Source organism: Sinocyclocheilus grahami, unplaced genomic scaffold (genome assembly GCF_001515645.1).
Source record: "Sinocyclocheilus grahami isolate Dianchi unplaced genomic scaffold, SAMN03320097.WGS_v1.1 scaffold442.1, whole genome shotgun sequence".
NCBI classification, from domain to species: Eukaryota; Metazoa; Chordata; class Actinopteri; order Cypriniformes; family Cyprinidae; genus Sinocyclocheilus; species Sinocyclocheilus grahami.
Genome location: NW_015505621.1, coordinates 836,073 through 849,865, shown reverse-complemented (window position 1 = coordinate 849,865; position 13,793 = coordinate 836,073). Strand labels below are relative to the sequence as shown.

Sequence of the window (13,793 nt, the reverse complement as noted above, 5' to 3'; positions counted from 1 at the left end):
CAAACAAGACAAAGAAAATAAAGATCACTGGTTGCGAAGTGTCTTAGTTTGTACATAAAGTGATACAACTCTGCAGTCAAGAGTTGCTTTAGAACAGTGGTTAATATAATCACATATTTCAGTGTTAAACAACTCTATTTGCTCTGTTAAAAGCTTTAGCAGGAGTTGCATTTGTGCTTCTTAATGCATTTGTGTACTGAACAGTTGTTATCCTCACCGGACGAGTAAACCACCTCATTTGACATTTGATCCCAGATCAAGTAGATTTAAACTTCTGCTTTCTGATGACCGGTTCACCTTTTAATACACTAAAGCGTGTTCAGGGCATCACCTGCAGAAATGTACACCCGACACAAACATCTTTGTCAGAGTACCTTATGGTGAGAACAACAATTTGAACACATTGCTCTTAATGTGATCAAAGAGCTTACATCTCCAGTGTTATTGGTAATTGAATTGAAGATGTGGCTGATCTGATCAGAGAAGTTGATCAGAGAGAGCAATTACCAGCATGTGAAATGAAACATCAGTGGTATATTTATATTGCATGGAGAAATGTTGATGGACATGGTCTTCAGTAACTGTGTCACTGTCATATTACTTAATTCATTTAGTCAATTGAGGCTGTGAACTATCAAAGCAGATCAGCCTGAAACTCCAGAGGTGTGCCAACTAGATTGAGATTGTCTGTTATCTGCTATAGCTGTCCAAGTGGACACACTTTGGTCAATAACAGATGGTACAGGTCTTAACCAGTTTGGATGGTTTTGCATGAAACAGCAAGTGGCCGTGTAGTTGTTTTGGCTTTGGATGGTGTTCTGAAGACGTTTTATTAAGTGCCCCTGCCAGTCAAGGCCAAGATCAAAGATCAGACGGTTTCCAGAGCATGTCCCATCATGCCCTGGGAGCCGTTCTTCACCATCTTAAGCATCTGTTTCGGGGGCTTCCTCTCTTGAAGATGTCGTAAAGGTTGATTTTAAGAGAAGGTCATGGGGTTTGTGCGTGTCACTCAGATCAGAGTGTATCAGGTTGCTTTATCATTTGCAGTTATGTGATTATTTCCAAGTATTCACTACTGTTCAAAAGGATGGATGGTGAGGATGCATTCAATTGTTCAAATGTGACAGCAAAGAAATGTATAATGTTGCAAAAGATGGCTGATGAAAATTCAAAAAGTTTGGGGTCCGAAACATTTTTGTAATGTTTTTGAAAAGCTGCATTTATTTGATGAAAAATACAGTAAAAACAGTAAAACTATGAAATGTTATTACAATTTAAAATAACTGTTTTCTATTGTAATATATTTTAAAATGTAATTTATTTCTGTGATCAAAGCTGAATTTTCAGAATCATTACTCCAGTCTTCAGTGTCACATGATCCTTCAGAAATCATTCTAATATGCTGATTTGCAGCTCAGGAAACATTTCGTATTATTATCAATCTTGAAAACAGTTCTGTTTCCACAAATAATCACATTAGAGGTCAACCAATATGGGCTTTTAAACGATTTGCTGTTAAATTAAGACATTTCTTAAAATATGGTTTCAGTCTCACCACAGAGCACAAATTCTTGACTTTTGTTGCAAAGTTGAATACTTTTGGCCGGATTAGGACACACCTGGAGTCTTGTAGGCCAGAAAGTCTCTTTCCGACGCGCAAGCTTTGCTCTCTGTCTGTCTTTCACCGCTTGCACTCCTCTCTCTGAAAGACACTTTCACAAGGAGGCCTTGTTCAACAGCTTGACTGGTAAGAGACTCCACGCAGAGGCACACAATGCCCTGCCCTCATCTGGCACCTCTCAAGGCCGGTTTCAAGATCAGTTCATGCGGCCCAAAACCTGTTTGAGCCTATTATACAGGCAAATAAAGCACTGACTCCAGAACAGAGGCATTATATCCTCGGTTGACATGACTGTAGCCATGGGAGTGTGACTTTCGATCTCTTAAAAATGAAGGTTACAAAGAGGGTTTTTTGCAGCAAATGTCATAGAAGAACCATTTTTGGTTCCCCAAAGAACTTTCAGTGAAAAGTTCTTAAAGGGGTCATATGATGTTGCTAAAAATAACATTATTTTGTATATTTGGTGTAATGAAATGTGTTTATGCTATTTAAGGTTCAAAAAACACATTATTTTCCACATGCTGCACAGTATTGTTTCTCCTCTGCCTCGCCTTTCTGAAACGCGTCGATTTTTACAAAGCTCATCGGTCTGAAAAGCTAGGTGTGCTCTGATTGGCCAGCTATCCAGTGCGTTGTGATTGGCTGAATACCTCAAGCGTGTGACGGAAATGTTACGCCCCTCACCATACTGTGATGCCGTGTCCTGCCGGAGCGACTAGACAAAAACATGAAAACCCATTATAAACGAGGCATTTGTTGCGTCCAGTGGGGACATAATTACGGATTATAATGTCCCACACAGTGATGTAGAAATGTGGGGTCGTGTTTAAACGAAGCGTTTTAGGAGGGCGTGGACAAGTCTTATCTTTTATAAAGAATATCTCTTTGGGTTTGAGACTTTAGTCTTTGCAACTTTAGGGATCTTATCTATTCACGAACAGCTTGTAACACTCCAAAGAGAAAGGAAAACTTGAAATTGCATCATATGACCCCTTCAAACAAACAATTTATTCTAAGTGTGAAGAAAATGTTTAAAATTTAAAAACCTTTTCCACTATAAAGATCCTGAAAAAATTCTATAACTGGTAAAAGTTGTTTATCGAACCATCGATAAAAACCTTTATTTTGAAGGATGTAGTTTCTTTTATTTGAAGAACAATTTTTTTAATAATCTAAAGAGCCTTTTTTCACTATTGAGAACTTTTTGTTGAATGTACAGGTTCTTTGGATGTTAAAGTTTCTTCATGGAGGCATCAATGCCAATTAAAAAACTTTTTTAAAAGTGCGTGTTCATATGACTTCAGCAAAGCTGTGTATAAACTAAACTTTTCACTTTCAAACAGTTTATTTACAGTATGACTTCACTAATGCAGTATTTCCTACACCAATTTGTTGATGAGTGCTGTTTGATAATAAAGCATCACATCTGCTGTTGCTCATATTGTGGTTAGTGATTTGAACAATCCTATAAGCCAAAGTGCTGTAACTCATCCTGCATCATTTGTGCTACTTGTCTAAATCGGTTAGGAAAGAATATTTTATTAGCAACAAAATATAGTCTACACTTCCCCTTTTGAAAAGGATATTTTTTCTAGACACCAAAGGCATTTTCACTCTCTGAAAATTCCAAGTGGAGTATATTGATGTGGAAACAGTAGAAATATGTGGTTTATTTCATACCTGTGGTTGTTCAAAGCCAATAACTTTCCACTGCGTTGTGGAAATCTGTCTTGTGATTTGGGCTGGAAAGAATGGAGATGAGAGATTTATATTCCCCTCGTGAAATTTGACTAGTTTGATGAGCCAGAGCGAATGTAACTGCCAAATCTGTTACCGTTACCATTATGTACCTCCAAATTTTTGTTGCATTCAATGTGTGCAGAAAGACAAAACCAAGCGAAATGCATTTGCATGATTTTCGTCTTTGCGCATGGCTTCTTAAAATAGCCTTACCCTTCAACTCGGGCTTTAATTAACTTAAAGTAATAAGCTGGTATTAGTGGCTTTGAATGGTCGATGTGGGAGACAGGTTGGGGGATTTTGCTGCTCTCAGGTGCTCAATCATACGAGTGGATGTTTGCCAGCACTTTATTAAACGACCTCTGCTTTCATTTCCAGGCACTTTGCAGGGAATCTCCTCCACAATACTGGAGAGAAATATCGAACGGCTGGAGAGTTGATTATTGTAAACCGCGGGGTGTGTTCACTTTCTGGGTCTCTGTCGGGTGATGTTTAAGATAACAAGGAGATTTCATGATGGTTGCCAGTTGTTTTCAGATGAAACATTCAGAATTGCTGTATTTTAGTAGGCTAGTTCAAATGTTTTTACTATTTTGCATGATTTTCTATTACTATTGCTCATGCATAAAAAAAACATGATTTAATTTTTTTTCTTTTTAAGTATTATTTATAACCACTAAGTATTGCGTTAATGTGCATTCATTTTTTGCATGGGCAAACAGCACTCATATTTTACATAGAGAAGGAGCAGGTCAATCAAAGATGAGATCAGGGTTATTATAGTTAACTGAAATTAAAATTAAAACAATAAAATTGCATTTTCTTTAAATAAAATAAACAATTACAAAATTGCAAAACAAATAATTTAAATAAAATATTTAATATAATTTATATATGTCATTTATATATGATATATAATATAATTACAATTATATTTTAAAATGCATTTTATTTAAACTATTTGCAACATTTCTCATTTTCATTTGTTTAACTTGATGGTCTAAAATAACAAACTAAAACTGAAATAAAAATGTATAAGCCAATGTCTATATAGACATTTTAAAACAATGATAAAAATGACCAGAAGCACAACAAAATTGATCAAACATTAACTTTTTGCATTAAAAATAAAAATTCAGAACAGAAAATCTGAAAATGAAAACTAATTTAAAATATAAAAAAACTGAAGTATCTTAGTAATATGATACTAGTCAATGATGAACTGCCTTTAACTGAAAATTTAGTGTTTACTATTATAATTTTTAATTATTGACACAATATTTTCCTAATTAATGCTGTACAGTTGCTTTGATACAATCTGTATTGTTAAAAGCGCTATATAAATAAAGGTTACTTGACTTGACTAATAACACTGGTAAAGACTACACAGCCCTACATATTGGGGAAAAAAGTGCCGATTTGCAAAAAGGCAGGTTATTACCTAATTTGATGATGCTGAGTTCAAAATATTAATAAAAACTGTCCATACAGTTTTCCCCCCACAAAATAAGGATGAAGATTAAATATATATCAGTTTCATTGCACTTAGCAAAACAACAAAAGCAGTCAAATGTTTGTGCAGAGGAGTGGAAAATGTGGAAATTAGAATTAGTGCTGTCAAATGATTAATCGTGATTAATCGTATCCAAAATAAAAGTTTTTGTTTACGTAATATATGTGTGTGTATTGTGTATATTTATGTATATATAAATACACACACATACAATATATATTTTGAAAATATTTACATGTGTATATATTTATATTCATATAATTAATATTATATATAAATATATGTAATATATAAACAACATATTTTTCTTAAATATATACGTGCATGTGTGTGTATTTATATGTACATAATAAATATACACAGTACACAAACACATATTATGTAAACAAAAACATTTATTTTGAATGCGATTAATCGCGATTAATCATTTGACAGCACTAATTCTAATTAGGCTTAAAATAATGTCTCCAGAATCATTCATGCATGTAAAAATCAGCTGAGAATTGAACAAGTAGTTGTAACCTGACTCAGAAGAAGACATGAAGCATGCCTTTGTTCAGTTTTTCTGTGATTAAGGGATAATACAAGACATCTTCACCTTACAAATGTCTGTCGAAAGCAAAAGTGCTACGAAATGCATTATGTTTTGTGAGAACATTTTCTGGAATCAACACCACAAATTTGAAACACGGATTTCAGTCAGCAAATGATGCAGGCTGCTGTTATCTAATTTGTGAACAAATCATTATTTTGTGTGATTGTGGTGAAATATGACCTGAACATGTTCTTTAAAGTCTCATGAGATTTTCCTAATAAGGAAATGTGCAAGTATTAAATGATAATGCGAGATGTGTGTAATGGATTTAGTCAGTGAAGTACGTAACACTCTGAACCGGGAAATATTCCTCATGTTGTCTTATCTCAGGCAGAGAGTCCTCAGAACTGACTTATGTGTGTGTGATTGTGTTTCAGGTGGGGTGTGTGTGATGGTATGTGAGTGTTTACCATGGTACAGAAGAAACTCTGGCTTCTGAATGTCACCGTCGCGGCCGCCCTCTCTTTACTGCGTAAGTACTTCTTCCTTCTCCTGCTAACATCACAGTGACCTCACAAAGTATTTGGACCCTTTATTCACTTTATTCACTCTGTGTGAATGCCATTGCATTAGAGCCGCTGTCTGTATCTGCATGTCTCAAATGTTGCACCTCTTCACTGACTTTGGAGTTTTGGTGATCTTTTTGTCAAATGTTTTGCATATAATATGTTTTTGTGGTATCTTTATTTATGATCAATTACACTTGCTTTAATATTTTGTTATGTAATCCAATGACATTGCAACATTTTTGAGTATAGTACAAATGTCCAAATACTTTTTCAGGCCACTGAAACATTTTGACCTTTTATTGGCAAGTGAACCATTGTTATTATATTATTATTAATATACTATTATAGTATTTATTAAAATGTTGAATAAGCTTTTTAATATTTCCAGTTTTCATTTTATTTATTTATTGCTTGTTTATGTGCTTTTGTTGTTTTATTATTAATTTTTAACAAATTTCTATTTACCTTTCACTTAATTTTAGTACTTCAGCCTAATCTTATTTTATTTCAGTTAGCTGCCAAGGCAGCATTTGTAAATTTCATTTAAAGAGGTCATATGATGCGATTTCAAGTTTTTCTTTCTCTTTGGAGTGTTACAAGCTGTTCGTGAATAGATAAGATCCCTGAAGTTGCAAAGACTAAAGTTTCAAACCCAAAGAGATATTCTTTATAAAAGTTAAGACTCGTCCAAGCCCTCCTAAAACGCTTCGTTTAAACACGCCCCCACATTTCTACATCACTGTGTGGGAAGATTTGCATAATGCCGCCCAAATGTTCATGCAAAGAAAGAAGGCGTAACTTTATTGTTGCTGCCACCGCCACCGCCATGTCGTGGAGACGCTGTGTGTTTTCGTTGTGAAAGCGAAAATACTTTGTTTGGCCTTCCAAAAGAGGACACGACTAGAAATCAGTGGTTAAGTTGTATTTACAACACTGTTCCAGAACAGTTCAACCCAAATATTCAGATGTGTGCAGCGCATTTTATGGAGGACTGTTTCCTGATCCTGGTAGAGTAGACTACAATGCCGGCTGTTCTGACTCACAGACTGTAAGTACGTTTTCTGTGTATTGTGTATATTTATGTATATATAAATACACACACATACAATATATATTTTGAAAATATTTACATGTGTATATATTTATATTCATATAATTAATATTATATATAAATATATGTAATATATAAACAACATATTTTTCTTAAATATATACGTGCATGTGTGTGTATTTATATGTACATAATAAATATACACAGTACACAAACACATATTATGTAAACAAAAACATTTATTTTGAATGCGATTAATCGCGATTAATCATTTGACAGCACTAATTCTAATTAGGCTTAAAATAATGTCTCCAGAATCATTCATGCATGTAAAAATCAGCTGAGAATTGAACAAGTAGTTGTAACCTGACTCAGAAGAAGACATGAAGCATGCCTTTGTTCAGTTTTTCTGTGATTAAGGGATAATACAAGACATCTTCACCTTACAAATGTCTGTCGAAAACAAAAGTGCTACGAAATGCATTATGTTTTGTGAGAACATTTTCTGGAATCAACACCACAAATTTGAAACACGGATTTCAGTCAGCAAATGATGCAGGCTGCTGTTATCTAATTTGTGAACAAATCATTATTTTGTGTGATTGTGGTGAAATATGACCTGAACATGTTCTTTAAAGTCTCATGAGATTTTCCTAATAAGGAAATGTGCAAGTATTAAATGATAATGCGAGATGTGTGTAATGGATTTAGTCAGTGAAGTACGTAACACTCTGAACCGGGAAATATTCCTCATGTTGTCTTATCTCAGGCAGAGAGTCCTCAGAACTGACTTATGTGTGTGTGATTGTGTTTCAGGTGGGGTGTGTGTGATGGTATGTGAGTGTTTACCATGGTACAGAAGAAACTCTGGCTTCTGAATGTCACCGTCGCGGCCGCCCTCTCTTTACTGCGTAAGTACTTCTTCCTTCTCCTGCTAACATCACAGTGACCTCACAAAGTATTTGGACCCTTTATTCACTTTATTCACTCTGTGTGAATGCCATTGCATTAGAGCCGCTGTCTGTATCTGCATGTCTCAAATGTTGCACCTCTTCACTGACTTTGGAGTTTTGGTGATCTTTTTGTCAAATGTTTTGCATATAATATGTTTTTGTGGTATCTTTATTTATGATCAATTACACTTGCTTTAATATTTTGTTATGTAATCCAATGACATTGCAACATTTTTGAGTATAGTACAAATGTCCAAATACTTTTTCAGGCCACTGAAACATTTTGACCTTTTATTGGCAAGTGAACCATTGTTATTATATTATTATTAATATACTATTATAGTATTTATTAAAATGTTGAATAAGCTTTTTAATATTTCCAGTTTTCATTTTATTTATTTATTGCTTGTTTATGTGCTTTTGTTGTTTTATTATTAATTTTTAACAAATTTCTATTTACCTTTCACTTAATTTTAGTACTTCAGCCTAATCTTATTTTATTTCAGTTAGCTGCCAAGGCAGCATTTGTAAATTTCATTTAAAGAGGTCATATGATGCGATTTCAAGTTTTTCTTTCTCTTTGGAGTGTTACAAGCTGTTCGTGAATAGATAAGATCCCTGAAGTTGCAAAGACTAAAGTTTCAAACCCAAAGAGATATTCTTTATAAAAGTTAAGACTCGTCCAAGCCCTCCTAAAACGCTTCGTTTAAACACGCCCCCACATTTCTACATCACTGTGTGGGAAGATTTGCATAATGCCGCCCAAATGTTCATGCAAAGAAAGAAGGCGTAACTTTATTGTTGCTGCCACCGCCACCGCCATGTCGTGGAGACGCTGTGTGTTTTCGTTGTGAAAGCGAAAATACTTTGTTTGGCCTTCCAAAAGAGGACACGACTAGAAATCAGTGGTTAAGTTGTATTTACAACACTGTTCCAGAACAGTTCAACCCAAATATTCAGATGTGTGCAGCGCATTTTATGGAGGACTGTTTCCTGATCCTGGTAGAGTAGACTACAATGCCGGCTGTTCTGACTCACAGACTGTAAGTACGTTTTCATATTTAAAGAATTTGCCACTGATGATTCAAACGCGAGTTTTGAGCAATGTAGAGTAGCGCTTGTTGTTAGTCATTTCTCCGATCACAAATGCAGACGTGGTTTTATGTTTATACACCGTGATACGCAACGCAACTCGTAAAAAGACAGTAGAAGTCATTATAATCCGTAATCATGTCCCCACTGGATGCAAAAAATGCCTCGTTTATAATGGGTTTTAATGTTTTTGTCTCGTCGCTCCGGCTGGGACACAGGGCATCACAGTATGGTGAGGGGCGTAACATTTCCGTCACACGCTTGAGGTATTCGGCCAATCACAATGCACTGGATAGCTGGCCAATCAGAGCACACCTCGCTTTTCAGACCGATGAGCTTTGTAAAAATCGACGCGTTTCAGAAAGGCGGGGCATAGAGGAGAAACAATAATGTACAGTATGTGGAAAATAATGTGTTTTTTGAACTTTAAACCGCATAAACACATTTCATTACACCAAATACACAAAATAATGTTATTTTTAGCAACATCATATGACCCCTTTAAGTTCATTTCATTTTCATTGATTAATTATTTTTTATTTTATTTCAGCATAATATCAATTAAGGATTTTTAATAGTTTTAGTTTTAGTCAACAATAAAAACCCTTAGGTAAACTGTAACAAGCTATATTTTGGAATATTTAATTACAAAACATGTTTTGGGGGGGAAAAAACACTGAGAGCCAACATGACTTTTTGGCACATAGGTGTTGTCACTTCTTATATGAAAACAAAAGAATAACTTGGTTGAAGGTCAGGATATCATTATTAAACAGTGATTAAAACCATGAATCATGTTGCTTTTCCTAATAAGTGATTGGCCCACTGGCAAACAGTTTGTCTACTTGTTAAAGCCAGTTTTATGTGGCAAGTGTACATTTTGGACACTGCATGTTCTGCTCCATTAAAAATAAATGCTTTTTTGCCTCTTTTTTCCAAGCTTTCTCCTTTCTTCATTCACACCGTCTGTTATCTGTCCTTTTGTGTCTGTTTTTTCTCTCTCCATGATTCCTCTGCTGGTGTTTGTAGACATGACCGTAATATCACAGACAGCACACCAGGGGTTTAGTTCAGCTTGTTTACTCACAGAACACGTTTGGTGCAGGGAGGTTAATTCCTGTTCGTTAACGAACAGACGGCCCTCTATGTTCCTTATGGCACACGACCTTTCCCGGGACAAGCGAGAGAGCGTTTGTGATGTTGGAGCTGGTATTTAGGAGCAAAGACCCCAAACATTTGTGAGGAAAGGGGATCAAATCCTCCCTGTAAAAAAAATGAAATCTGCAAATCCGGATTTAGATCGGTCTGGGATTTAGATTTCCCTTCTCTCAAGGCACGGGGTGTGGGAGTCTTAGGGGTGGCTGGCCATGTGTGCGCCTCAGGGGGTCTCAGGGCAGAGGGAGGGTGGGGAGGTTGTGGTTCTGTCAGCGAGTGGCGTTTTTGAGAGATTACCCTAATCGCAGATGAGACTAGATGCATGGGGCCGCTGTGGTACAAGGGGTGCAACAGTGCCCCAGTGGGTTTACAACTCGTGAATGTGAGAGTCTAGAGACATCTCTCAGCCTAGTGTGTAAATGGGGGAATCTCACAAAAAGTAAATGCCCCTGAAAAATTAAGCATATTTTTAGGACCTTTGTTTTGTTTTGTTTTTTGTTTTTTTTCTAAATTCTCATCACAATACTGGAAAAAAAATTCTTTACTGTAATTTGGAGAAAAAAAACTAAACTCTTTATATGTATGATGTATTTGTAAAGTCCTAAGTAACATTATGGTAGTATTTGTTGTACTTACGTTTAATGTACAGTACATGATAATTTATTACTGTATTAAGGTAGCAAAAATGTGATTTTTGGCGTTCATTGTCTTATCGAGAATGTTTTTTTTTATTTTTCATTATTATTATTATTATTATTTAGGGATGCACCGAAATGAAAATTCTGGGCCGAAAACCGAAAATTCTGGATGAACTTGGCCGAAAACCGAAACCGTAAATGCTTTAATTTTAAATAATATAAAGTAATTTTGTAAGACTTTTTAATTGAACTCAATAATTTTAATGATACTGAATTTAAAAAACACAAGCCAATAAAATAACCACACTTTTACTGAAAGTAACACAATAAAACTGGACAGAAATTATATTAATATTGGTAACACTTTACAATAAGGTTCATTAGTTAACTACTTTAGTTAATATAAACTAAGAATGAACAATAGTTCTTCAGCATTTATTAATCTTAGTTAATGTTAATTTCAACATTTACTAATGCATTATTAAAATCAACAGTTGTGCATGTTAATAGTTAATGCACTCTGAATTAGCATGAACTAAAAGTGAACGACTGTATTATCATTAACTAACATTAAGAAAGATTAATAAATACTGTAATAAATGTATTGTTCATTGTTCGTTCATGTTAGTTAATACATTAACTAATGGAACCTTACTGTAAAGTGTTACCTTAATATTAAATATCAATATAATATTTGGATTCACTTCTATGTAACAGAATCAGCTATACGTTTTTTTTGGACTAATTATCCAAATAATGTATAGTCCTACAAAGCTATTATTATCAGAGCATGTGAGCAGAGCCACGTTGTCCAGTACAGCTGTACTACAGCATGTTACAGCACAGTAGTGCTACTGCAAACAGGAACAAGTATACTTCATAGAAATGTCCTGTCAGCACGTTATTTGAGCGGACTTTGCTTTTCCGGTACACAAGCACATTCATAGAGCGGAATATTGAGCAGATCGTCAAACCGCGCAATGACGAGGAGAGTGAAACCTGCACGCTGAACACGGAGCGGGGTGGGGCACGCCATAGCGGCTGTATTATTATATATATATTTTCGGTTTGTATTTTCGGCTGTTTTTCTCTTTCGGGCGAAAACCGAAAATGCCATTTTCGGACGATAATTTTCAGCGGCAGAAAATTTGGTGCATCCCTATTATATTTATAATATATAATGAATGGTATAATAATATACTTATGTTTTCTATTATTGTAATTATTTTCTATTTATATAAAATACTATTTTCTTTATACATTTTTATATAAATAGTTTTTTATTAAATTTTATTTTGTGATGTAATATCAACCTGTAATTTTTGTGAGATTTACCCTAATGAGGCTCCTTTTGTCTGTCCTTTTGAGGACTGCTGGGAGAGAAAGTGTCACAGACTGAGGCGTCCATCATATTAACATGCTGTATGTTCATTTACATGCATGTCATCTCTTTGGCACCCTGCCCCCCTTAATCTGGATTTGCATTCGGCCCCATTTAGTGTGTGTTTTTGTGACATCCCCCTCCCGCTTTTCTTTTGTGTCTTGTTTTTCTCAGTCACGCTCTCATTTTCCATCTCGCATTCTCTTCTGGCTCTTGTTCCTGTCTGCATCCAATCATGCATCTCATGCTTTCTCCAGGACATCAGAACTGCTGGTTTTATCATTAAGTACACAGTGTACAGGAAGTACTTTCCTCCAATGACAAATATTGGTGTTTTATACCCTGTGGATTTGATCTGTGCACTGTGAGTGCAAACAGAAATCACATGTCAGATGACAAATTATGTGTGTTTGTTATTTGTTCCTCGTGATATATTGTTCTTCTGCTGACTTTTTTAAGAGCTAAATTAATTTAACTTAATTTGTGTTTCTCAATTGCATTTCTTGCAATTGCAGAAATCAGTCTAGGCCAGCACTAACCAGCAGAAATACATATGGACCAACTCTAAACCACATTAAATCAATCTGGACCAGCTTGAAACCACCGCTAACTACCATAAAACAGTCTAGACCAGCACTAACCCACATACATCCATCTGGACTAGCTCTAAACCAACTTAAATCAGTCTGGAGCAACGCAAAACTGCCACTAACCAGTATAAATGAACCTAGACCAGCACAAATCAGCAGATATACCAGCTGAACTACCCTTATGCCAGAATAAATTCATCGGGACCATATCAAAACCAGCACTAAACCACATATATCCATCTGAACTAGCTCTAAACCGACATAGATCAGTCTGGAGCAGCACAAAACCACTGCTAACCAGCCTTAATCAGTCTAGACCACCTTTAAAACAGAATAAAAGTCTGGACCGTCTCTAAACCCCTGCTAACCAACATAAATAAGTCTATACCAGGGCACACTTGTATAAATTCATCTGAATCAGCTCTAAACCAGAATAAATCAATCTGGATCAGCACAAAACTGCCGCTAAACTACATAAATAAGCATAGACTTGTCCTAACCATCTTTATCTGGACTAGCAGGGAAATAATAGTCCAGCTGACATGTGCTTGTGTTCCTCAGGTCTTTCTCTGAGCGCTGAGTCGGTGGTCCAGGGAAGAGTCGGGGGTTTTGCTGAGCTGGGCTGCAGTCTGACACCTTCATCAGAAGGGGCCACCACTCCAAACCTGTTTCCCTTACATGTGGTGGAGTGGGTCCGGCTGGGGTACAACGTCCCTATCCTCATCAAATTCGGCAGCTACACCCCACGAGTGCATCCCAACTACAGAGGTGAGCGTCACCGCAGACATGAATTAGTTTTCCATTAGTGCTTCAGGAGAGACTCTGCCAGAGGAGACAGAGGAAGTGACTTTTATGGGTCTGAATTTGATGTGCTTTGTCTTTGGAGCTCACAGTAATGTTTATCATTTCATTATATTAATGTCAAATAGCACTGCACGATTTGTGTGTGTGGGGG

General features: G+C 35.8%; 1 protein-coding gene across 1 annotated transcript in view; it reads left to right on the top strand.

Moving 5' to 3' along the window:
* The first annotated feature begins 7,849 nt into the window (after positions 1 to 7,849).
* The window catches only part of LOC107552192 (uncharacterized), a 36,824-nt gene continuing 30,880 nt past the window's right edge, over positions 7,850 to 13,793 (top strand). The window contains exons 1-2 of the mRNA XM_016234036.1: positions 7,850 to 7,940; positions 13,400 to 13,606. Coding sequence (XP_016089522.1) covers positions 7,880 to 7,940; positions 13,400 to 13,606 — 268 coding nt within the window. The 5' untranslated portion in view covers positions 7,850 to 7,879. The remainder of the gene's footprint in view (positions 7,941 to 13,399; positions 13,607 to 13,793) is intronic.